Source organism: Labrus mixtus, chromosome 8, assembly GCF_963584025.1.
Source record: "Labrus mixtus chromosome 8, fLabMix1.1, whole genome shotgun sequence".
Lineage (NCBI taxonomy): Eukaryota > Metazoa > Chordata > Actinopteri > Labriformes > Labridae > Labrus > Labrus mixtus.
Window position 1 is genome coordinate 8,277,307 of NC_083619.1, and position 26,114 is coordinate 8,303,420.

General features: G+C 39.8%; 2 protein-coding genes across 3 annotated transcripts; both read left to right on the forward strand.

Annotated features, from left to right (window-relative positions):
- Positions 1 to 3,142: 3,142 nt before the first annotated feature.
- oxsr1a (oxidative stress responsive kinase 1a) lies at positions 3,143 to 16,722 on the forward strand. Of its 2 annotated transcripts, XM_061044060.1 has the most exons (17): positions 3,144 to 3,360; positions 4,194 to 4,306; positions 5,944 to 6,052; positions 7,502 to 7,643; positions 8,551 to 8,606; positions 8,816 to 8,925; positions 9,039 to 9,140; positions 9,914 to 10,047; positions 10,152 to 10,200; positions 10,304 to 10,369; positions 10,535 to 10,657; positions 11,029 to 11,064; positions 11,226 to 11,375; positions 11,826 to 11,931; positions 12,017 to 12,085; positions 12,950 to 13,014; positions 13,134 to 16,722. In XM_061044060.1, the coding sequence occupies exons 1-17, from the start codon at positions 3,291 to 3,293 to the stop codon at positions 13,206 to 13,208; spliced, it is 1,575 nt and encodes a 524-aa protein (XP_060900043.1). In that variant the 5' UTR covers positions 3,144 to 3,290; the 3' UTR covers positions 13,209 to 16,722. The 2 variants fall into 2 exon arrangements, with proteins under 2 accessions (XP_060900044.1, XP_060900043.1); XM_061044061.1 differs by lacking the exon at positions 11,029 to 11,064 and having other exon boundaries at positions 3,143 to 3,360.
- Positions 16,723 to 16,796: 74 nt separating this feature from the next.
- LOC132978760 (solute carrier family 22 member 13-like) lies at positions 16,797 to 25,693 on the forward strand. The gene is made up of 10 exons (XM_061044062.1): positions 16,797 to 17,306; positions 17,377 to 17,480; positions 17,553 to 17,707; positions 21,513 to 21,681; positions 21,858 to 21,978; positions 22,863 to 22,957; positions 23,037 to 23,251; positions 23,338 to 23,446; positions 23,537 to 23,743; positions 24,532 to 25,693. The coding sequence occupies exons 1-10, from the start codon at positions 16,932 to 16,934 to the stop codon at positions 24,605 to 24,607; spliced, it is 1,626 nt and encodes a 541-aa protein (XP_060900045.1). The 5' UTR covers positions 16,797 to 16,931; the 3' UTR covers positions 24,608 to 25,693.
- The last annotated feature ends 421 nt before the right edge of the window (positions 25,694 to 26,114 follow it).

Consider the following 26,114-nt stretch of genomic DNA (forward strand, 5'->3'; position numbering starts at 1 on the left):
ACTTTATGTCTAGAATCACTTCTGATAAAAGCCTTTGTTAACTGTATTTTAATGTGCACACCTGTACCTCATTCAAACACAAGGTAAACATGATGAAGAAGGCTGAACAGCAGAGTTGGCTCGCTGCCTGTCTACATAGTTGACATTGAGTTTGAGCATTTTGGTTCCAATGAATTGGACAGATGAAGTTTTTCTTCTTTTCTTTTCATGTGCAGCTTAGCCTTGGCAGGATAATAGCACTGCAATCACCGGTGCGTTGGGGCCCTTGTGGCTCTCAGCACTTCCCTTTCAGGCCTGGCTTACCCTCAGCGCTCTGTCAGCATCAGGATGAGTGAGCTTTAATGCAGCATCAGATGGGGTGGGTCGGTGGGGGGCTTCCGGGGAAGGGACCACCACTAACAAAATGCACGAGGGTCAGGGAAACATGCAGTAAAACAGAGTGTGGTCTTTAGTGAGAGAAAAAAAAGCAAGAAAACAAGTGTTTTTATCTTTGTTTTACATTTCACTCTTTTGCACATCTTTATCTGGTCATTGTCAACTCTTTCCCCCATGTTCATATCTGGTGAGGGGCTAGGGGGCCCGAAGCGTCACATGAAGTGATGATTTCCATTGGATGTTAGTTGGAGCAGCTTCTGGTGTGCCGATTCAGTCTCCCATTATCCTTTTTTCCCCGCGAATGCCTTGCCCCTTCCGATGAGACAAGAGGAAGTGTCAGTCAATCTTTTATTCTGGTCTATATCTAAATTTTTTAAAAAGTAAAACCTTAAATAATAATAGTTTTTTTAAGTGTATCAATGACAACTTTGCCATTGTTGTCAATTTAGATCTACACAAAATCAAAGAGGATTGGGAATTCTTTACATTTCATATTTCTGTTGAATCACAGTTTTTAAAAACAAATTATAGCAGATATGTCTTTCAGTTAACATATTAACTCTAACTCTAATGTGTCTCTAACCCCCCTACAAACCCTCCAATAATGAGAAAAGTCCATCCTCTCCGTCTTTTGTCTGCTTCACTTTTCAGAAAATGTGTGCTCAAACAGGCTGTTTGTAGATGTTCCCTTCATGACATCACAAAGGGCAGTAACCCCTCCCCCAGGTGGTTGACACTCCCACAGCTAGGTGTTTGATCTGCCCTCTGAGTCTGCCTTTCCACTGTTAACAATAGGGCACGGTGCACGAAAGCCCAAGCCACATCCCCTTCCAGAGAGGGGGCGTGGTCAGACACAGCTCACTTGCATTTAAAGCTACAGACACAGAAACAGTCCGTTGTGAGCAGGATTAAAATAAATGAATTTTTAGAAAGAAACTTCATAGACTTGTTCTGGAGAGCTCTGTGACTCATTTAAACATGAAAAGGAATATGTGACCTTTAAAAGAACCCCAAAGGTTGAAAGTTACTTAAGTATTTGCTTCCCTTGACCAGCTGCATTGACAAATCCTTTCAACAAGTCCCTGTTCAACAAGTGTCTCTGGGTACCAGAAATTATGGATAAAAACCATAGAAGCTTTAGAAAACCCCCCTCCTTCCCTGACTCTCCTGACTCTGTGACCTGCATGGGCAAGGCTTCAGAACCAATAAAGGCTGCCAGCTCACCTGTGTCATCTCTCTTGGAGCTCAATCAACAATGGAGCTATAGCTGCAGCATGTGGATGCATCATCACCTCATTCGTTTTGAACTGAGTGAATTATAAACCAGTAGAAGATAGAGACAGGATTGGACTGGGGCTATCTGTGCTGCTTTATCCTTACCAACAAACCACTGAGTTGGAATTGCATCCTTGAAATGATGTAATGAGATAGAAATACCATTTCTTACTATTAAATATTATTCAGAAGAAGTATTATTAATTCCCTAACCCTGTTACTCTATTTAAATGAATGAATTTAAGTTAAATAGGGCAGAAGTGGAGTGCATTACACAAAGTGTCTTCTATCCAGAACACTTTAAATGGTAAACAGTGAGTGACTTTTCTTGCTGGCTTTTCTTCTTTGCTACAAGCAACAACAGGCCCGCTGTTTCCTCACACACCACTCAGATACCAGCCATAGTTCTGCTGCTTTTCCCCAAAACATCCTCATGTCTCAGAGCACTGTTTGTGTGACAAAGATTATGCAACTCCCAGGTTAATGCAGGATAAAGCCCAAAGAAATTTGGCTGCTGAGGGAGTTATGAATACTGTATTCTTTTGAGTGCAAAGCCAATCTGCTTTTCACAAAACTTCTACGAAGTTCCAGATTCCAACATGGACACTAAAGGATTAAAGCAGTCTACAAATAAACCTTGAAGAAACTGCAGTCCACATTCAAAACACTTTTTTAAAGTATCTAAGAGCAGTTAAAGGAACTGTGCCAAGTTGTTATCTTTTTCTTTTTCTTGAACTTATTTAATGCACCTTTTATTTTCTACTAAACAGTTTAGAGATTAACTTACATTTTTTCCTTCACTATGTTCACTTTATTGAACTGTTACAATTAGGCTACATCTAAAAAGATTGGGCAGTCCATCATAACACTGCGTATCCATGTCCGAACTGATATAGACAAAACTAACCTGTAACTTAATAATTCAGTTTTAATTATCTCCACCTGCCTGCTGCATATGTGGGCATGCCCTGCTAAATTATTAATGAATTAACATTAATAATTAATAATAAGTTAACATGCAAGCATTTCAGGCTCCACAACATGCTTTTTTTCACTTTTGACACTCTGGCAACATGTTGGTATTTTTTTTTATAGACCTTTCAAATTCCACTGTACAAGACTCAACATAACATAAAAATGTGCTACGCTCAGATTCAGGTATTTTATAGTACCGATAGGGGAAATTGTTTTGCAGCAGGAGCACAAAGAAGACAACGTACAGAGGACATCATCAAAAAGCCAAGACATGACAAACGCTTTGGCGCCCTCTATTGGATTCACTGGGAACACTTGGGTATGTTAAAAAGACTTCACTCGATTTAAAAGTTGAACTAACATACTTGTCATAGTCTATGAACTGTCGCATGTAACTATTTTTCATCATCCAATGTTTTATTTCTACGTTTTGGAAAATTTGTGAGACTTTGCCACACTCAAGATGGCGGCTTCTATATGCCTTGTTCTGAGGTCGTGCGTCATACGTCATGCGTCAGTCGCGCGTAAAGTTGTGTTGACAGGATCGGCAGGAGTTGTCAGCGGAACAGCAGCAGCCGAATGGAGTAACCATAAAGCTATAACTCCAGACGGATCATCTGTTATTATTTTAGAAGCACTGATTACACAGTCAAAACTGCGAAACCATGGCCGACGACCAGTCCACTCAATCCTGGACAATCGACAGGGATGACTACGAACTCAATGAGGTGATAGGTGAGTAGCTTAGCCTGCTAACGTTAGCATCCTAGCTTCCCCTGTTTCCACATCGGTGTCGGCTGCTACTAGCCAAGTAGCATGTGCATGTCTGTAGTTTAGCAGAAGGCCAGTAACAACCCGTATCTACATGGCAGGAAGGTCAACAGCCGTGCAGAGTAAATTAATTAAGGTTGTCTGCTTGTTGGCTAGCTGAAGTAAGACGGCTTCTCGACAAGTTGAATCTAAACAGTGAGCTAGCTAAGGTTAGCCCGTGTGAAGACCCGTCAGTGTTTGAAGAGGGTGGTGCTCCTTTACTGAAGGTGTGACACGGATTAAGAGAGCCATTCATACTTTACTCTAGTCCTGGTAACGTCACCAATTACTTTGAACGAAACATTTTGAATAATGTGACAGAGGCCTGCATGTTTCTACAACATTGGTGCTACCATACAGTACTGTTGATGACCTTAGTCACCTATAAGAATAGAATAGATGTTTATTACCATCTGCACAGGTACAGGACAGTACAGGTACATTGGAATTATTGTGCGTTTCTCCCTGAGTCAGCTTCTACAAAAAAAGTTAATTATATATAAAATAGAAAAACATTATAAGAAAAAAAAGAGTACAGAAGTACAAAAAAAAAAGTAAAAATAAATAAATTGTAGTAACAGCTAAGTGATTTAAAATAAACTGTACAGAAACTAGTATATGTATGTATAAGAAACTAGTTTACACTGAAGTTTAGCGTGAATGTGTAGCAAACTTCCTGTCGTATTTCTACAGCTGTCTCTAAAACAGTCAATGTGCTCCTGTTGTGTGATGGTTTCATTAAAATGTTTTACCTTCAGGGAGCGGAGCCACTGCAGTCGTCCAGGCAGCATACTGCAGGCCCAGGAAGGAGAAGGTGGCCATCAAACGCATCAACCTGGAAAAATGTCAAACTAGCATGGATGAGCTCCTGGTGAGAAACTTGTGTGTGTGTGTGTGTGTGTGTGTGTGTGTGTGTGTGTGTGTGTGTGTGTGTGTGTGTGTGTGTGTGTGTGTCTTCAATTCAGGGCAGATAAAGAGCGTGATACAACAATAAGCTTTTCCTGTTGAGCACTGAAATGCAGTTTTTTTATTTTTGTCAATCACTTGCCAGTCTCTTCTCAAATCTACAATAAGTGATGGGTTCAACACTTAAAAGTAGTTAAATGTTAATAGAGTGATTTTTGAGATAAACTGCCCAACTAGTCACATCCAGGTTCAGTTGTGTGAGGACAAGATACACTAACAGGAAGTCAGACTCCCGACTGAAGTTTTCATGATCAATCTTGGACACATCTTTTGCTCAACAGAGAGGAATAAGGTATCACAAATGACTGAGGGAAACTGCTGTTTCTTTTATTCTGTAATGAAACAAGTGTTTACTCAGGGTAATTAGAGGGGAATGTGTATTTACCTTATTAAGTTAAACAAATACAGGACCGATAAGGGTTATAAATCACTTTGAGGCAGCTTCTTGTAAACATGATGCCATAAAGCAGCCTGGAACATTTTTCCTACACAATTCAACCTCTAATCTTTAAGATTAGGGCTGGGAATCTTTGTGTGTCTCATGATTCGATTCAGAATCTATTTTCGATTCAAAATGATTCATAATTCACGGATTCAAAGTCTATTTATGAATTAGTACTTCAGGATCTACTCCAGTCATCTGTGAGACTGGATGAATATCTTGCTGCTTTATTTGTCATTCTACTGAGTGAAAGAGCTAGCCTTAGCACTTAGCAGGGAGTGACTGATTAGACAACAAAAAAGCAAACAGATTTTTGTAAGTTGTGATCTATTTTAAATCTCAAGATAAGAATCTGAAGTTTTACATAAATCATTTTCTTCCCACCTCGATTAAAGACTGCTATGTTTGTTGAATCTGTGGGGAAAAATCCCTGTCAGTTGTGAGATCTCTTTTGTCTCATAAGACTTTTAATGTGCTTTTTGTGCAGCTTTTTTAGTGTTTGCAGCTTTCTTTTCCATGGAAATGAAACTTAAGATAGAATGACAGAGAGATGACTCTGCTTCAGCCTCATCATCCGATCAGGACTTTTGCTTTTCAAGCATTGTGACATATCAACAATGCAGAGTTGTTGTTTTTTTTAATCTCATGGGAATATTTTATTACATTACCTCTCCTTTAGGTCGTCCACCTACCCAGACCTTATGTCAGACATCAAGGGCCTTAATTCACCTTTGTTTGTCATCTAGGTTAAAAAGGTGTTGGCTTGGTGGCTGAGTGGTGATGTAACCCAGGTTACTCCTCTGTCTGGAGTCAGGGCGGGGCGCTGGGTTCTTGTGGTTTAGGATTGAGCCCTTTAACAAGACAGGTGGTCTATGAGGGAAGAGTGAGAGCAGGGATTGGTCTGTCTAATTCAAAGTGCACTAAGAGTAAGATTTTATTAGATTTACTCCACATCAAAAGAACAAATCCTAATCAAGGCCAGTATGGCTAAGCTGCAGCTTGTAACTTGAAGTGTGTTCTAAATATTTAGTTAGTTTTTTGCTTTGTACTGCACCGGTCCTGTTCCTCGTGTGACCTTGTATTTCTTCCTCTCTGTGCAGAAAGAGATTCAGGCCATGAGCCAGTGCCACCATCGGAACATCGTGTCTTACTATACCTCCTTCGTGGTGAAGGATGAGCTGTGGCTGGTGATGAAGCTGCTCAGTGGTGGTAAGTGCTGAACTATTCAAAGAAACTTTGCCTCTGGCAGCACTTGAATAATCTCTGATTTGAATGAAATAAACCGCCTTCTTTTTAGATTGAAATCAATCTCTAAACGTTTGTATATATTCACCAGGGATCAACATATCCTGTCACTGTATTAGTTTATATTCGTCCAGATTCTTTCTTTGTCTGATGGTCATGTGTTTCCTTCTCACCGGGTGAACAGACCACATGTATTGAATGCATCCTCAGTGATTCATAGCTTATTTGAAAATAACTCGCCTTATTCAGTTCCTTCTTTTTGTGCATTGTATCTGTCCGTTGACATTTTTTCTTCTTAACCAGATTCATGATACATGAGAATACACACTTTATTCTGAAAACGCCATGTCACTCTGCAGCCTTACTCCTACTTGCTTCATCGTTTTAATGAAGGGGACGTTTCCTCCGTAGATCAGCAAAACACAGTTTACACTGAGGCTGGTTTCAATGGGCTAGAATGTAAAGCAGTAACACTCTATCAGAAGAGCTGTTCTCTGTGAATTCCTCATCTACAAATACACAATTTGATCCCATCAAATGAATCGCAAACTCTGCCTCTATATGGAGAAAGACTAGGGTCAGATAAATGTGAGATTGGTGAGACCATAAAATCTGGAATATAAGTCACACTGGTATCTAAGACTATATAAAGATTCTGGTTTTGGGGGGTCTCCCAGAGTGAAAATAGGTATTTAATAGATAGTTTTTGTGTCGCTCTTTTAGTACGATCTGTTTTCGCTTTGTGGAGTTTGCTCTCCTACTAGCTACAGTGCGTTAGTCTAGCTCTCAGCCTGCAGTGACAGTTGTGCATTACGGACCCACAGCCCTAGAGTCACAGCCGCTGGTCACTTGTTGTCTTTCATTGAGGGCTCTTTAAATAAAAAGAAGATCTTTCCACAAGGTTTATTTATTGAAAAGTATAACACCGTTTTCTTTAAATGCATGATTATGACCTAATGAGGGAGAAAAGATGTTAAAAAGTGGCGCTGCCAGCCTGTAGGTCGCATGCAATGTGTGATGTTGGCAGCTGCACTCTCGTGGTAATGAAGGCGTGTGTGTCAGGATTTTATACTGGTGTATTAGTCACACCAGACGCAGCAAACTTTTTAGATTAAAATAAATAAAGGTATTAAAAGTGCATCTTTTACACCAGCGTTTACGGTACATTGATACAGGTACATTTATGTCAGCAAATGACATTCTTTACTCAGAAAATTCACAGCTTTGAATCTATATTATCTGAGATATCTTTATGGTATCAAGTTTTGAGTTCTGCTGTGTTTGCTGAATTAAGAAGCATGGATTTAACTTTCTCAGTAACACAACCACAAACAGATAAATATTTGTGTGACAAACCGGAGACTCGCTCCCTGTGGCGTCAGCATGTCTGTTGAGTCTCTTCCTCTCTCTCAGGCTCAGTGTTGGACATCATCAAGCATATCATCTCTCGTGGCGAGCACAGGTCCGGGGTGTTGGATGAGGCCAGCATCGCCAGCATCCTGAAAGAGGTCTTGGAGGGTCTGGAGTACCTTCACAAAAACGGACAGATTCATCGGTGAGCTGAGATGAACGGTCATCACCAGACTGCAGGGCACACTTTGTTATCGCTGTATGCTGTGTTTATGTACAGTGAGTGCTCGTAAGCACTGTATCCCATCATTCACTCTCGTCTCAGCTCGCTGTGAGCCTTTCCTCTCTGCATACCAGCGTGTGGCTTCAGCTAGCCCTTGCTCCTTCAATATTTAATACAGTGAAAATGCATAATTGAGGAGGTTTGTTTTACATAAAAGTCCCTCCCATGAACCCTGTGAACCACTGCTGAGCAGTAAGGCCGCCGTATATCCTCTTTAACTTGTTGTATGACACTCAACTCAGCTTTATTAATATAGCACCTCTCATGTCCCTGAAGCATGCAGCCCCCAGTGCTTCACAAAAGAGCAGAGAGAAAATAAGAGAAACTGATAGCAGTAATAGAATTATGAAGATATGAAAATCTTTTTTTCTGAGCGCAAGGGTCTATTTTCAATTGTTTTGTATGAGTAGAGAGTGTCTGCTCCACCTTTTTTGTGCAGCCGCTCCGTGTGCTAAAGTTGAAAATCTTTCAACTTTTCCGAAAGTCACTTTTGGCGTTAGCTGTCAGTATTTTCAAAAGACAAGAGAAAGCTGCTGCTGGAAGAGTTGAGACACAGTGATAACTCACTTACATCTGATCAGTAAGAGAGAGCGAGTGTTGATCCACTCTGTTCTTTCTGCAGTGTTTACAGTCTGTGTACCCAAACAGAAATCAGGTGGATCAAAATGAGTCAGATCAAAGGTGCTGCTCTAACTTGTTTGTGTGCATGAGCGATAAATGTTTGTAGAGTCAGATGTTACAGCCCAACCACTCCTCTGCTGGTGCACTCACTGACTCATGACATCTTAATTGTTTATTATGAATTAATGCTCCTTCTCTTGATCCACAGGGATCTCAAAGCTGGAAATATCCTTCTTGGAGACGATGGCTCAGTGCAAATTGCCGGTACTTTGTCTTGTTTTTCTCTGGATTTAATGAGGTTGTTGAACACATTTTGTCTGCATGGATACAAGAGTCTCTTTATTTGTCTGTTTTTAACTTCTGATACATTATCTATATTTCATAGTATTTTCCCCTTGAAATGAGTTTTTCTCAGTATTGAAGTTTTTCTCTGATTTCTCTCTCACACCGTTCACATCACTCACCCTCCCAAGACTTTGGTGTGAGTGCCTTTCTAGCAGCCGGAGGAGACATGACGAGGAACAAGGTTCGGAAGACGTTTGTGGGGACACCGTGCTGGATGGCTCCTGAGGTCATGGAGCAGGTGTGAGGCTTGTTCTTTAGAGGGATCCTTTCTCTGCCACTGTCACCTGTTGCTCATAACTCTGTGGTACATCAAGACTTGAGCACTTTGTTGAATCTGTTTTTATTCTGCAGGTGCGCGGCTATGACTTCAAAGCTGACATTTGGAGTTTCGGGATAACAGCCATTGAACTGGCCACAGGGGCTGCACCATATCATAAATACCCTCCTATGAAGGTAACTGTGTTTACTTACTGGTGCCTTATCTCATATCCGTATATTTTCTAAAATCTTTGTGAAACAGCAGAAAAAGATCACTTGCTCCATACAGAGTGGGTTTTTAATAAGGACCTGTGTTCATTAACAGTGATGTTTGATAAGATAATAAGATAAGATTTACTTTATTGCCCCCAAAGGGATTTTTTTTCTTGCCGACAATAAAGTATATCTTATCTTATCTTATCATCTTATCAAAGATGATAAGATAAGTTTGCGCTGGGGACGCTCATGACCTCAGTTTTAGAGCGCTTCTCACTCACAATTAATTGTTGTAGGTTATAGAAGTTAACTCCCTCTTCCCTCTGTAATGTCCGTTAGGTCTGTTTTAGAACGCTCTGTGTGCCAAATATGAGCTTTTATTCAAGGACAGGTCAGAGCAGCTCTACTCCTGGAAATAGTTCCCTCGAAATGACGAGTCACATTAGTTTTCTCCTCCACCAGTTGTTGACAAAGCTGATATCAGAAGTCCCGCCCCTTCTTGATTTTGATTAGTCACTGAAGGAGAAGTGACATTGACGAGCTCATGTGTGTTCCAAAAGTTGAACTTTTTCAACTGAGAGTGCTGTGAGCTCAGCAACAAAGATCAGCTGAGCGCTGAAATGTTGAACTTCAACAGAAATGAGTGTTGCCAGCACACAAAAAAACGCCTTAATAGACACAGGCCGTACAGGTGCCCTTACAGCTTTTATATACAAGTTCACTGACTGCCGCTGATCTTTGTGCATTTTTAGGTGCTGATGCTGACTTTGCAGAACGACCCACCCTGTCTGGAGACGGGCATCGCAGACAAAGAGATGGTGAAGAAGTATGGCAAGTCGTTCAGGAAGATGCTCTCCCTGTGCTTACAGAAAGATCCTGAAAAAAGGTCAGCCTGTTGCAAGACTGTAGTTGTGCTTGTTTTGCCTTCCTCGAGATTCTCTGGTTGTGCAAAGAACATAATGAAAAGCCTTGTGTCTCTTTCCTATTTAGGCCAACCGCTGCTGAGTTGCTGAAGCATAAATTCTTCACAAAAGCCAAAGTGAGCCTTAAACCACTGTTACGGCAAAAAAACTTAAATAAATCTTGTGTTTCAAATAGAACGGTTATAGATCCAGCAGTAAATGTTTGTCTCTCTTTCACAGAACAACGAGTATTTGCAGGAGAGGCTCCTAAACAAAGGTCCAACAATAAATGAGCGTTCTAAAAAGGTTTGGCAGTCGTTCCTTGTTTACTTTAAACGCACAATATTTCAAGTTTGAATGTATTTGTGTTACTTTGTTTCATGTCTTCAATGGTCCGCTCTGAAAAAGTGTAAACCAGAGGAAGTGAGTCAATATTCAGTTCTTTTTTCTATATTGATGTATATTCTGTAGGTGCGTCGTGTTCCCGGCTCAAGTGGGCGCCTCCACAAGACGGAGGACGGGGGTTGGGAGTGGAGTGACGATGAGTTGGACGAGGAGAGTGAGGAGGGCAAAGCTGCTGTGGCTGCTCTGCGGGTGAGACTCTGCATGTCTTTATAAAGCCTTTATTGAGTTACTCTCAATGCACACTGCACCCTTATGGCCAGCAGAGAGTGCTGCTGGAGTTCAGGACAGAAAATAGATGTTCCAGCATGCAATATGAATCTGAATGTACTATGAGTCTGTCTGTTCAGGGATGTGGGGTGGCCTTAGTTTGACAACGATTTGTATTTGGGTCTTGGTGTGGGATTTAACTCTCTGTTGTCTTTACTGTGATTTCAGTCCTGTGTCTAAAGTCACTTTGTGTCAAATTCCTCCAATCCTACAATTCTCAATATGTTGGGGGGGGGGATAAAAGGAGAATTGCATGTTTTTAATCCTGACAATCTGTCATGTCCATCCTGCAGTCCCCCAGAGTGAAGGACGGTTCCCAGAATCTGGAGGTGAGTGCATTTTTAGTGGACATGACGTGGAAATCTTGATTTATCTTAATGCCTTAAAGAGTGATCTGCATGACTTGTCCTGTGTGTGCTCTTTTTTTTTTCTATGCATGTAAAACTCAAAAACAACTGCTAATGTTTTTTTGCAAAATGGTATCTCGTAGCTTTTCCCAGCAGCTGACGGCACCACGGGAAGTCTGCAGCCGCCTGGCGTGGCACAGGAGAGGCCTGCAAACGTGGGCCAAACAGGAGAGGAAGCGGCACCGCAGGCTCCCGCTCAGACAGCAAGCCCTTCACATGCACCCGCTGCTCAGGTACAGAAACCTGGAAATAAGCAGGGGGATAGTCCACTGTGCTGGTGACAGAGAACTGCTAATGTAATACAAGGATACTAAAATGAAATGCTATTTGACTGGTGGATAAAACACGTAATATCAGCAAATATCTGCCATAAAATTAGCCGCTAGCAATAGTAACTTTATTTTCTGATATCGGCCGATATCATCGGCTGGCTAATGAATCAGTTGGGCTCTACTGAGGACCCGATCATAAGACAGTTCAGGACAACATCGGCAGCAAGCAGCTGCTGAAAGATATTTAAAGAAAAAAGAACTTCTAGTAGAGGTGAAGAGAGGGGAGTCCGAACAAACACCTGATCTCCCTGTTGTCCTGTTGAACCTGAAGAGTAGATTGTACTGACAGAGTGTGTGGAGCTGGTCTCTAATGTGTACTTGGACTGTAACTTAACTTCTGTGCTGCTGCAGGATCCAGCTGCAGCCAATGCCAGTGTTCCCATCAGCCTCGTCTTGAGACTGAGGAACCCCAAGAAGGAACTCAATGACATCCGATTTGAGTTCATGTCTGGCAGAGGTAGGCGCCATCTGCTCGTCATTTCTGGATCATTTTTGTTCTAATGATTCTTACTTGAAGTGTAACTCTTCATATCTGTCCTCAGATTCTGCTGATGGAGTTTCTCAGGAGCTGGTCTCAGCCGGTCTGGTTGACGGGAGGGACTTGGTCATTGGTAAGTAAGAGATATAACAATGTATGATGTGATATCTCAACAGGGAGATATCTGCTCACTCTAAACCTGCTTGGGATGCGTGACCCATCAGAGAAATCTTAAACTGTTCATTGCAAAAAGCTTTGCATTTCTCCCGTGTTGTCGTCACAGAGGTTTGTGTTCTGAAATGTTACTGCTTCATCTTATGCAAAGTTTCACATGTAGGTGGCAATAGATGACTCATCTCTGCAGGTTGAAAGCTAAAGTCCAAGTAGAAACAGGAAAAATAATCTTCAGGGAAAGGTAGTCTGATCTGGAACCGGCTGTCTTGTGATTTGATTTTGTGCATCCAGATTAGGTCTGCTCAGTGTTATTCAAAGATGTGATGTGCAATGACAATAAGAAAAGAACATAGAAAATGTAAGAGTGTATATTAGTTAGAGCTCAGTTTGTATGTCTATCTGCTGTTCTTTATATTTAACACAACACTTCCTGAATCCAAAAAGCTTTATTTCCCGCCTCATTGGTCCATGTTATCTGAGGGTAGCTGTTAGCATTAGCTTCATCTGACTTCATCCAAATGGTGTGAAAGCATGATTATTATTCCCAGGCCTCCATCTTCTAGGTAGAATGTACTCATGCTGAATTAAAAAGCTGAGTTTGATTACTTAAAAATATGTTTTCTCATTTATTGTGGTACATTCAGACATTTGTGGTGTTCTTATCGTCAATGCCCGTAATGTGATGACGATAAAACTGCAATACGTGTGCAGCCCTAATCTGGGCTGGTTCAAAACCGGTTCAAAACCGGTTATTTCCTGTCTGCACTGCTGATCAACGTCAATTGTCGTCATCCGTGCTCACTTTATTTAATCTCTTTTGTAGTTGCTGCCAATTTGCAAAAGATTGTTGATGATCCTCACAACAACAAAAATGTGACTTTTAAATTGGTAAGTACTGAAAAGTGCATGAAAGCATTCAATGTGTGATTGATTTACAGGTGTGAATTGCTGTTTCAGATATAAAAACAGTCAGTCCAGTCTTTAAGAGGTTGTTCACTGTCTTTCAGGCGTCTGGCGTGGAGGAGTCTGAAATTCCTGACGATGTTAAGCTCATTGGATTTGCGCAGCTCAGCATCAGTTAAGTCGAGCAGAGCCAGAAATAAAGGACAGAAACTAATGGTATTGCACAGCTGCAGTGTAGTCAATTCCAAGAAACCACTACTGCCAAAGACAGGAGGAGGAAGACGTTGATGATGAGGAGGAGGAGACGTGGAGCTGGCAGGAGTGTGACACTACTGCAGGATGCATGAGGACCACAGAGAGAAGAGGCTCAGTTCATCACAGGAATCACACTTGAAAAGTTTACAGTGCGCTTATACAGTAAATGGGAGAAGAGATGCAATCAATTATATCAACTCCTAATTTCTTTTATTTTCTTCCTCTTCATACATAAGCACAATCCAAACCATCTCCTGCCAGTACTGGAAGTGATTGCCTTTTTTTTTTTTAATTCAACTGTGCCACAAAACTCCAGTGTCGTGCCACCTCTATACGGCACTTTATGCTACACTGAAATTGAAAAAGTGTAAATTCAGCCTTAGTAAGACAAATTATAATTTTTTCTGAATAACAAAATTGCCTATATGTGATTATGGGGTGTTTTCAATGTACACTCATCCAAGAAATGTAAGAAAACATCCCATAACACAGATACAGAGAACCTTTAAACAAACAGTAGCTTAGTGTTAGTTTTATAAATCTGTAAATTCAGATGGAATTGAACTTTAGAATATGACAAAATGACCAGATTTCTGTACAAGGCAGCCCAGACGTGTGGTGTGGTGGTTTTGTCAAAGCATAACCAAAGAGTTGAGACTCTGACTGGACTGCTTAAATCCTTTAGATCCACACAAATCCAGAGTAACGGCTCTGCCCCATGACTGCAGGAAAAACACTTTGAAAGATCATTCCCCCAAGGTTTTCAAAGACAGGAATATTTAGACCTGCCTATTATTCTTGTACTATGCAATAGGTATTTTCTTCTCACCGTATGTGACCACTGGTTGCTGAAACTTTTTTTTGCTTTGGTTGAATTAAACCAATATCTGTGTTTGCGTCTCACACTGAGTTCATGAAGTTGTCCTGCCAACCAGGCAGCTCCAGGCAGCTGCAGGGAGAATTATTTTCATTTTCACAAGTAGTTTAAAAAAAACGTAACAAACCAACAGACAGACACGGGTAATGATTGCTGTTTTCTTTGTCCCCTGTAAGAGGATGTTATTATTGTTGACCTATTATTATTGATCTAACAGCTGGGAAGAATCCTGAATGCTGGCAGTTAGTGTTGAGCCTGGAGCTGCTCGTTTTACAGGCTGACTTTAAAATGAACTTCTGTGGGGATGCGCACACACAAATTGAAACAAATTCCTCCAGAGAGAAAAACAGTTTAAAGGGGCAGTTCATTCAAATTGGAAAAGAAGAAGCTTGTGTCTTACCTCTTGTGGTATTCAGATATGGAGATAGTTTTAATCGTCTTCGTGGAACGTTTTTGAGATTTGTGTCTCTGAGTACAATGGAGTTTCATCTGAGGTCATGCTCGTCACTTTAGTGATGTCGATTGTGGTCCACTGTTCAAGTAAACCACTCTGATTGAGACTTCAATAACTCAAAAACTGTTTCATCCATTGACAGGACTTTTGGCTCGATGTATTTCAGGTCTGTTATTGCTGAATACTCATGACATGAAGTCCTTCCTTTTTTCATCTAGCATCGTTAGCGGGTCACTTTTTCAATTTGTTCTACATTTTGGTTAACGACCAATCAGCTGCTAAGTATTTTACATTCCCATTAGTCTCAGCTGAACTCTGTTTGGTTTACAACGAGCAAAGTTTACATGCTAACATGCTAAACTGAGATTGTGAATGTGGTAAAACCTCTGAACCTGCTCTATATCAGCGCTGTCTTTGTGAGCATGTTTGCATGCTGATGTAAGCAACAAGTCCACAGCACTGCTTGACTTCATCATGGATGTAGGCTGATCTTTGTAATTCCATAACTTAAATCTGATGAAGTTTAACATTAGGTGAACACGGACCCTGCTGTTAAAAAGTCTTATTGGAACTGTGTGAATATAGTTCCTTCTGCAGTCGAGCAATTATTAGTTTTAATGGTTAATAAAGAAATGTTGATTCATTTTGCTCACATTAGCGACGTGGTTTAAAAACCTTTGTGCTATTTTAGTGAATCATCTCAAAGACTTGCACATGAGTTGCCATTCAAATTTGGTGTACACAAATGATTCAAATGTTATCATGCTAACTAAGCATAGGGAATGTGGTTAACACCACATCCGCTAGATGTTAGCATGTTAGCATTGTGATTGTGAATATGTAGGCATTCTGCCATTGGCATCTAAATTATTGCACATCCTCGCAGAGCTGCTGGCATGACTGTAGACTCTTCAACATCACACAAACTCCCATTTTCCTCTGTAGTGTTACTGAGCAGCACATGGACTGTCAAACCTCGGCTAATAAAACCAAACTTGTTCATGTCTGGATACCACTGTTGGTAAATTAAACAAATCTATATTTGGGTGAAGTAACCCTGTTAACGTCCTCCAGAAGCCAGTATTTTCTTTAGTCTTTTTGTCACTAGGCAACTTGTTTTGACCGTACTGTAGTCTGCTTTTTAAACACTCACCAACGAATCACTGTCGTCACTCCCAATGTAGCCGTGTGGTTGTTTTCGTACCACGTGCAAAGGGCTGTGAAAGAGCTCCAAGTTCAGGTACTGATGTAAATGGTGTATGTAAAAGATGTTGTAAATGTACGTATGATGGCAACTCCATGCACTGTCACACAAACATCCTGAGGTTTGTATGTAACGATGTAGATGCAATGACTCTTTAAGTGTACATGTCGGATAAAAGGAACATTTAACTTGTAAATATTGATTACAGATTGAAACAGACCGAGGCGCATCATGTTCATTAGACAGAGTTTAATTTGTTTTGTAGTGTTTCCCACTTTTATTGGCCTTTTTGTCGGAGCATCACTAACCATGCACAAATGATTTGTTCAATTGGCACCTTATTGATCTGCTAACATGCATTTTATTTTTCTTTGATAATTACATGGGGATTCTTTTCAAAAACACTCTGTGCGTTGACGTCATGAAATGCATTTTTTCTCACTGAAACCTGTCAGAGGCGTCTTCATGAAATGCTGTTTTTAAAGTGGCACAGGTTACACTTCTCTCCCTGCGTGTGTGTGTACTTGTGTGATTTGGTGATACAATGATTGATCATGAAAGGCTTTGAGCTGATATCCACTTTCAAAATTTCTGTCCCTTTTATTGTTTACTCAAAGAAAACCCTCATTCTGCCTCTTTATGGGTCCTCTGAATGATTAGTATTAATGTAATCATTAGATTGGCGAGTACATCTTTCTTTTTTTAAACCTTTTTTATTTTACAGATCATTGCATATATTTTTAAAATATGATTAATTATGACTCGTGTATATCAACAAATGCGTCATTTGAGGTGGAATATTTGTGATAACAGACAAAAAGAGATTCCTCGACATATTTAGATTATTGTCAACACATGAAGATGATTTTTGGTAGCTGAATAAAGTCACATGATGGAATACAACGAGTGAGGACAATGTTTAATTCAAATAAAAGTTTCATCTTTTTCCTCTGCATCTATAAGTGAACCATTACCAGCCATGGTTTATATTTGGCTCATTTTGTCCCCTGCCACTCATTCAGTGACTGACCACAGTCAGATGGTTAAACATTCATCGTGAAACTTAATAAGACACTGAACCAGAGTTTTCTGACATTTCCCTTCTCGTGAAAATGGTGGAGTTTGGGGAGATTCTGAAAACCATCGGAGACTTTGGTTTCTTCCAGAAGCTTCTCTTATGTGGGTTATGTTTCCCAAACTTCCTACTGCCCCTTACGTTTTCAAGTTTTCTTTTTGTGGAGTTTGATCCGGAGCGACACTGTAACACAGACTGGATCCTCAGTGCTGATCCTGACTTGAGCACAGAGGAGCAGCTGAACCTGACTCTGCCCCGGAGGGAGGATGGGACCTTCAGCAGGTGTAGGATGTTCAAACCTGTGGACTGGAACATTACTACCATCAGGGAGCACGGACTTAATGAGACCTCAGGCTGCCAGAATGGATGGGTGTACAGCAAAACGCTGTATGAAGCCACCATAGTCACTGATGTAGGTGTAGAACTATGTGTCAATGTGATGTTTTCCCTTCTTCCATCCTGAGTTTAATTGTTTTTTGCAGTTTGATCTCGTCTGTGGCAAATCGCATCCAGCAGAAATTCTGCAGACAATCTTCATGACTGGTTTACTTACTGGTTCATTCGTCTTTGGACCCACAGCTGAATCGTAAGTGACTTTTAAAAGACACACTGGGTCATGTTTATCAGATTTTTAATTCTACCTTTTTCTTTACTTTAGGTACGGCCGGAGGAGAACCACCCAGATACCAGTTGTCCTTTTGCTAATATTCAATATAGTTTCTGGTGTATCTCCAAACGTCTATGTTTATGCGGTGTCACAGTTCATTGTTGGAGCAGCACTTGGAGGATACAGAATCAACTCTGTCGTATTAGGTATGAACAACATTTTGGTACCTCACCAAACTTCCTTTAAAGGTCACATATTATTCTCCTTTTCAAAAGGTCAGTCTCAAAGCTCCCCAAAACATCTCTGCGTAGTTTTTTTTTTTATTAATGATCCACTCTGATGCTGTATGTGATCATGGCTATAAACCCCTCGATTTCAGCCCTGCTCAGAAACAGCTGTTTTTGTGTCTGTAGCTTTAAATGTAAATGAGCTGTGTTTAACCACGCCCCCTCTCTGGAAGGGTTTGAGTGGCTCGTGCTTTATTGCACCATGCCAAATTGTTAACAGTGATATGGCAGACTTAGAGGGCAGAACACACCTACACTATAAAAAAGGATTTTTGTGGATAGTAAATAATATCCTTACAAATTGTCTAAATTTTACTAAAATAATATAAGTCAGCAAGTGAACTCTATTATAATGGGTACATTTGACCTTCGTTACCTATTTTTCAACAGTAACAATTGCTACACAAATAAACTAAATAATATCTACCCAAAGATATTGAGTGTGCACTGAAGAGTGCGCATGCGTCATCACTTCTTTGCAGAGGACAATATTGGTTGGCGGGACTCCATGTTCGGCAGGAAGTTCGGCATCGTGGTGGAAGGTAGGATTAATATTGATCATAAAACTGTTTCATTCGATGTATGAAAATGTGTTAGTCTGGTATATGGCAATATTGATCTGGAAGCCTCGGTATAAAACATTGAAATTAAAATTTTAGCCCTCTCGGAGACTTACCTTAATGTTAGCACGCTAGTTGAGCACAAGCAAAGTAGCCTACTTCTGGAACACAGCAATACATACGTTTGTGTCCAGAATGTGAATTAATTTAAACTAAATTAGCTACATAATGTGATATTTAATTGGGGGCTAAATTCACAGTAAACTACATTTTCTAACTAACTTGTTCACATGGTTACGGGCACAATGTCGTATGTTTCGCCGTATGTATGACCCTCGCCGTCTACCGTTGCCACCGTTGCTATGGTGACCCTTTTTTCCCCCCACAGTCACAAAATATAGCCTGGTGTTCTTGGGGGACAAATATACTTGATGCACACAAGTGATATTGACCTAGCGTTAGCGTTGAGCTCCGGTACATTTACACAAACAAAGTAAGGCGGGATAAAGTTTGAAAGAGGTATTTTGAGAGTTACTTGATACCTCTCATAACAAACAGCTCTGCACCGAGCGAGTGTGTGATTAGTGATGGAGAGAGAGTGACGGTTACGCTGAATGTGTTCTACCGCAGCAGAAGTAAGATGTGAAGTAGTTATAAATATGCAGTGTTTAATTCACGTTGTCTACCAAAATAGCACAACAGCACCTCAAAACTCAGGTGGAGTCTGTGTGTGCTGTCTTCTGCTGGGCAAATGTTCAGGTTTCAATTATTTTACACAATTATTTGAAGCTTAACTACGAGTCTCCACATTAAATGCTTGATGTAAATAGGCAGCACGCGTGTAATATCCGTGCGTTTTTGTCAACATGCTTCTTATCTGTTTTGCCAAATTGTCATTAGGCTATTTTATGTCCTGACTAAATCTTTAAGTTTTAACACAATCAAATGTTCCGTGTTTCTTTCTGTTACTTATACAGCAGGATCTATGAAAACCTGTGAAGACCCATTGGAAATGCATTACTAAGGTATGTCAATTTTAACATTTATATGCTTTAGATACATGAGCTGAACACTGAGCCTTCTAAATTAAAGAAAAAAATAGGTGTTTGTTAACTTGTTTTGCAGGACATGTTTTGTAGCTTACAGCTTTTAAAACCCACTGTATCTTTTGATGTTTGATTTATTTACCATTATATTTAGATTGTGAGAATTTTGTCCCTCAACTGATTTTTTAGATCAAAGAAGAGTTCTGACTTATAACCACTGTTCCTCTGGAAGTGACATTTATGCTGAAGCGAGACGAGTAAAGGAAAAGCTGCTGCTACAAGGATGCAGCATCTCCTGAACACTGCAAATGAGGTAATTTTTCAGTTTTTATTGAAAATGGCAAAAACCAGTTTGCAGATACAAGTAGTAACTTAAATGCTTGTCATTTCAGTTCCTCAGTATTGACAAAAAGAGGGATGTGGTTGTTAGTTGCCTCATCAAGTACCTTGGAGAACAAAAGGAAGATCTGTTCCAAGACTGCCAGGTATGGTATTAATCAATAATTAACTCTGACACAATTGTTACATTTCAGACATAATTTTATTAAACAGATTGAGTGTGACTGTGCACCTTAGATTGAAGGATATGGGGTCAAGAACTCTGGATTGCCTTTGTTGTTCACCTGCTTGTAATAAATGACCGATTTACCTAAATGTCCTTGTTTTCAAATAAATGACTTCACCAAAAAACTTTTAATCAAACTGAAAAGCACCATGCTTATATGCATAACTTGAATAAAAGTGCTTATTCTTTGTTTATTTTCTTCCAGGAGGACGAACACGAGGACCACACAGACCAAACCATGAAAGTGCTTGTGATCCATGACCCCAGAGCTGAGGTGGATCCAGCAGATGTTTCTATCGTGATAGAGGGCGACAAGGTACTGAATGGATGTAGAAATCGCACCAAGTCATGTATGCTGTTGATGGGATTGATTTACACTCTCAACCTTGAGTATCCCAAGAGTCTGACGTACAACTTTGAAGTATTCGAACTGTAAGCTTCTTCATGCCTTAAGACTCTTCTTGTGCAAATGATTTCTCAAACTTAATGTACATGATTTAAGAGATGTGTATGTGCACAATGTGACTTTACCCTCTGCATCCCGTTTTTGTTGCAAAAATGTTCTAGTATTTAGTATTTAATGTAATTGATTCATATTTGTGTTGGTGCAAAGTGTGGATCTCAACATTTTTCTAGATAACCCCCCCTTTTTTTTTTTGCTGGTCTAGCACTTTTGTTTAGCTTGTTTAACGTTTAATGTTTTTGTTTACATAGTGTAATGCATATTGTTCAGGTAATACTTCAACTTATACTTTGAGAAAAAAAGTTTTGTTTGTTTACATGTTACATATTTTGGGCTCAATGATACTTGTCCTTAATGTTTAATTTGATAAAGAATTGGTCAAATAAAAAAGTAATTGACAGGATCTATATTGTCTCGTGTGTCTGGCATTAGCTTTTGGGTAAAACAAACCTAATTTTAAAAAGTAATCATTAATAAGTTGTTTTGGTTAATAAGTATTAAAAAACATTAGGTAAATGAAATATCCCCTACTACAAATACACTACAATCATGATTAAATATTACTAATTTTTAATAGGTATTTAGTTGTAAAATCTATTTCAAAAGGTTAAGTAGACTTCACCTAATTAATTTGAGTATAATATAGTCGATATATTCAGGTAATCTTTACTCAAAAAAATCAGGTAAAATTTACACAATCAAACAGTGCAAATTGTTACCTCAATTATATTGAGTAGAATTCTATAGGTTGCTTTTTATAGTGTAGCTTTTGGAGTTTCAACCACCTGCGGGAGGGGTTACTGCCCTTTGTGATGTCACAAAGGAAAAATCTCCAAACGGCCTGTTTGAACACATAAATATTTCTGAATAGTGGAGCAGGAAAAAGATGGAGACAATGGACTTTTCTCATAATTGGGGGGTTTGTAGACAGACTAGAGACACATGAGTGTTAGAAAACCAGGGGAAAGCCAAGTGTTTTTTTGCACAATATGTGACCTTTAATTTTCAATTTTTCACGAGCATAAATTCACGAGTCCTGCTCTTTTGTCCTACCTCTGCAGTAATTTTGGTGTTTAAATTGTGTTTGCAGCTACAGAGTGGATTGGGGTCAGCAAAAGGTCCATTGCTTCCTGTTTGAGTCAGATGTTTGCAGGGCTCGGACAGTGTGCCATGGCTGGTCTGGTCTATGCTATCCGTGACTGGAGAACAGCTCAGTATGTGATTGCAGGAGGACAGGCTCTAGTGTTCTTGTACATATGGTATGTGTTTGACATACATTGTATTTTCTTTCTCAACACAGTCACTAATTCAGACATAAACACACAATTTCAGCTGGATCAGAAAGTTGCTGCATTCTTGGTAGCTCAGGTTGATTGAAACTCTGAATCATTAACAGTTCATGTGCAGCTCTTACGATTGTGATTGCACTTGTAAGGTGGATTCCTGAGTCTGCGAGGTGGTTGCTTGGAAGAGGAAGAACTGAAGAGGCGAACAAGTTCATACGTAAAGTTGCAGCAATCAACAAAGAGAAAGTCCCAGAGAATCTGCTGAATGAGGTAAATAAAAGTCTTTGCAAAACATGAGACTCAACGAAGCTTAATAGATCCCCTAGAAAACAATTTAATTTAAGATGAAAATAAAAGAATAGACCACCAATTTGCTCTCAGCAGTTAAGGCTTTCATTGTTGAAATATTAAAATGTGAGTTTCAGCTTTAACCTGCATAAAAAAGCAGTTCTCTTCTGTGACAAACTTTAAATGCATTTGGGAAAACACTAACGCTGATTAAGCTAACTACTGTAGAGCAGTTTATAAGACATTTCAAGCCGTCTTAAGCATTTTCAACTCTTAGATACTGAGACTGAGACAGACCCCCTGATGACAATAACTATTTTCTTAATTTCTTTTGCCAACTTCATAAAACTAAACAGACTTTTTCAACTGCTCCTTCACACATTAAACCTCGTACATCCGTTCAGTGTCACTCTTTCAACAACGCTTTTTTTTTTTTTAATTAACGATATTTTTCAGTTGAGCACCAGCTGGTCACTCATTGTCTGTAGTCTATCTAGTTATCATACAGAAATCAGTCTTTTGTCCTTTGAATTGTGTAAATACAGTTTTTTTGGGGGGATCAGTTACAAGCACAGACCAGGATCCAGTAGGTTATAATAGAGTTGATCTGTTTAACTGTGTTTCTGTGTAATGGCTTTTTGTAAATGTGTGCAACATAAAAGTTTGAAACCTATAGTAAGCCTTTTGAACTCTAATAGAGCATCAAATGTTTTGTAGATCGTAGTCCCTTACTCAGAAAAAAAGGTTCATTGAGCCACATTTTAGGAGTAGTAACTATCACCTGATAAATGTCTGATAGCAGCTTTATTTTCTTGTGTTGTTATAATGATAATAATAAGAATAATAATAATACATTTGGCCCTTAGGTAACGTCAGAACACGAGGTCCACAAAGGAGGACTCAAAGACATTTTCACCTCAGCAGTCCTGATCAAATATTTATTGATTTTATCTTTTGCCTGGTAAGTTCAGCACATTTGAATTTCTTTTTTTTTGTATTTTTGATCTGCTGTGTAATTTTTGTATTTTTGCGGTTTGAAGGTTTTCATTTAATCTGGGCTACTTCTGCCTTGTTCTGAATGTGGGTAAGTTTGGTCTGAACATCTTCCTGGTTCAGTTCCTGTTCGGGATCACTGATGTGCCGTCTCATCTCCTCTGTATCTGGATCCTGGAGTATGTCGGGAGGAAGAAGACCCTCATATCAACCATCACGATGGGCGGTTTTGTTTGTCTCTTAACTTTGGCTTTCCCTCAAGGTGAATGTCCTGTTTTCCACATTCATTACATGAGAAGAAATGTATCTGACTTTGATAGGTCTAATGTACTTTGATGTCTATTCCAGACAGTGCTGTTGTCATTACAGCCCTTGTAACCACTGGAAAGTTCTTTTTAAACTGGGCGGGGTCTGTATGTATGGTCTACATTCAGGAGTTGTTTCCCACTTCTGTCAGGTACATGCAAGATCAATACACTAAATATATAATTGGAGATATTGCACCTATAAACTATAGTTAAATTAAAGTTGAACTCTACTCCTTCAGACAAACAGCTGTTGGCCTGGGCTCCATAGCCTTTAGATCGGCGGGTTTACTCTCCCCTCTGCTCAACATGTTGGAGGTATACCACTGGTCCATACCCGTTATAGTCTTCAGCAGCTTGGCTGTGGTCAGTGGAGCGCTCGTCTTCTTGCTTCCTGAGACCAGCAGAAAAGAGCTTCCTGATTCAGCTAAGGACGTAGAGGGCAACAGGTAAGCAAGCTGCACAATTTACTAAGAAAACATCTCAGTATTGGTTTTCATTGAGGGTTATTAACAAGTGAGACTCTTTACTTGAGGGTTATGTGCCTGAATATTAAGTGGTAGATTGATTTTCTTTGCACTGTTTGTCAGTGCTAAGCTAGCTGCTTGTCTGTGTAGGTTCTCAGTCATTCAGGTTCATGGTAAATTCAAATCCAAAGGCAACTGGATCAACAAAGTCTTCAACCAGTCCAGTTGCCTTTCGATCAAGCTTGGAAAGCTAGCTGTTTCCCCATTGTTTCCAGACTAAATTTAGCTAACCAGCTATTAAGCATCATATTTAATCAGTGGGTATGAGAGTGATAAGGCTCTTTCATCTTATTGACAATAAGAGCTAGTTGCTGTGTTTTCACCCATTATCTCCCTTGGAGTCATTTTCATTAAAAAAAAACTGCTTTGACTACACCTGGAGTTTCAGCCATACATTGAATTCTGGGTGTTGTAGGAAATATTTCAGACTCTTTAAGACTCTTTATCTAGTAGGCTGTATACAAAGTGTCTTTCTCTTAAAGGTGAAATCTCTTAAATCCTCATGCTTTGGTCACACTACTTTGTACTAATCCTAATCCCAGCCTCAGGTTTTGTAGTAAGCAGTTGTCAGCATTTTTACATTATGGAGACTTTGCAATACTTCTCACAGTTAAATCATCCCATTGATGACAGCAAACACAATGAACAAAAACTCAACTAGGTGAAGTTTGCATTCATAATGATGTCTTCTAAATGTCTTTGAATTGTAGGAATGGGACGTCCAAGAAGACAGGGAATGACTCAAACATGGACGACCACAACAGAAACAAATCCACCAAACTCTAGTGGAAATACTGAACTTTACTTTACATTTTTTGTTGTTGTTTGTAACATGAGCGTCATACTGAGTGGAATATTTGGTTTCAAACTGCTTTTTTTTCTTCAGTGTTGCTGAGTCATCCTGTGTGATTTCTCATGTGCTTTGTCTGTCTGACAGCCGGTTTCTATTTACATCTTTATTGCTGTCATTAAAACCATCTGACTGGCTTTTGAGAAGGGATAATGAACCTTGTTTGGCCTGATAAGCTCAGGTGAGCAGGAATTTACGGTTTTTGCACTCAGTGAAAATACATTCAGTTCAATTACATCATATTTAGCAATAGCAGCCAGCTGAAGGTATATTGAGTAAATGTCTTAGCAGGGAGGAATAAACTCATGCAGGTAGGGTTGTTTATTCACATCAGCAGTAAAAATGTCACAGAAGGGGGTCAGCAGTCTGAAAATGTTCACACTTGTCTTTGGGTGAGAGTGTAAAACAGGGTGTTAAAATCATTTTCAAGCACAATCTCTTCTGTTTTGATCATTCTTTGGTTTGCACACACAAAGATGGTTGAAAATCGAAACAATGGGAGTATTGACCTGCAGATGCACTTCAAAAGCTTCTTAACAACCTGAAAAAGCCAATATTGTTTTATGATTGGGAAACTATCAGTGAGTCCAGCTGTGACGTGCTTATGACAGGTTTGCTGACATTTATAGCTACACTATACAGTTGCAGGAAAAAGTGTGTGAACCCTTTGGAATTTCCTAGTTTTCTGCATAACTTGGTCATAAAATGTGTTCTGATCTTCATCTAAATCACAACAATAGACAAACACAGTCTGCTTAAACTAATAGCACACAAACAATTATATGTTTTCATGTTTTTGTTGAACACAACATGTAAACATTCACAGTGCAGGGTGGGAAAAGTATGTGAACCCTTGGATTTAATAACTGGTTGACCCTCCTTTGGCAGCAATAATCTCAATCAAACGTTTCCTGTAGTTGCAGATCAGACCTGCACAACGGTCAGGAGGAATTTTGGACCGTTCCTCTTTACAAAACTTTTTCAGTTCAGCAATATTCTCGGGATGTCTGGTGTGAATCGCTCTCTTGAGGTCATGCCACAGCATGTCTATCGGGTTGAGGTCAGGACTCTGAGTTTTCCTGCAACATGTCTTGATAAACTTGGGAATTCATTTTTCCGTCGATGATAGCAATCTGGCCAGGACCTGATGCAGCCCCAAACCATGATGCCCCCCTCCACCATACTTCACAGTTGGGATGAGGTTTTGATGTTGGTGTGCTGTGCCTTTATTCCTCCACACATCGTGTTGTGTGTTCCTTCCAAAGAACTCACCTTTGGTTTCATCTGTCCACAGGATGTTTTGCCAGTAGTGCTGTGGAACATCCAGGTCCTCTTCTGCAAACATCAAGTGTGCAGCAATGTTTTTTTTAGACAGCAGTGGCTTTCTCCATGGTGTCCTCCCATGAACTCCATTCTTGTTTAGTGTTTTACGTATCGTAGATT

Excerpts from the sequence above, each read along its gene's own strand:
- oxsr1a (XM_061044060.1), top strand. The coding sequence starts at position 3,291 with ATGGCCGACGACCAGTCCACTCAATCCTGGACAATCGACAGGGATGAC. Across the intron at positions 6,053-7,501 it reads GATGAAGCTGCTCAGTGGTG|GCTCAGTGTTGGACATCATC; the intron begins GTAAGTGCTGAA and ends CCTCTCTCTCAG. Across the intron at positions 10,658-11,028 it reads CTGCTGTGGCTGCTCTGCGG|TCCCCCAGAGTGAAGGACGG; the intron begins GTGAGACTCTGC and ends TCCATCCTGCAG.
- LOC132978760 (XM_061044062.1), top strand. The coding sequence starts at position 16,932 with ATGGTGGAGTTTGGGGAGATTCTGAAAACCATCGGAGACTTTGGTTTC. Across the intron at positions 17,307-17,376 it reads AAGCCACCATAGTCACTGAT|TTTGATCTCGTCTGTGGCAA; the intron begins GTAGGTGTAGAA and ends TGTTTTTTGCAG. Across the intron at positions 17,708-21,512 it reads AATCAACTCTGTCGTATTAG|CTACAGAGTGGATTGGGGTC; the intron begins GTATGAACAACA and ends TTGTGTTTGCAG.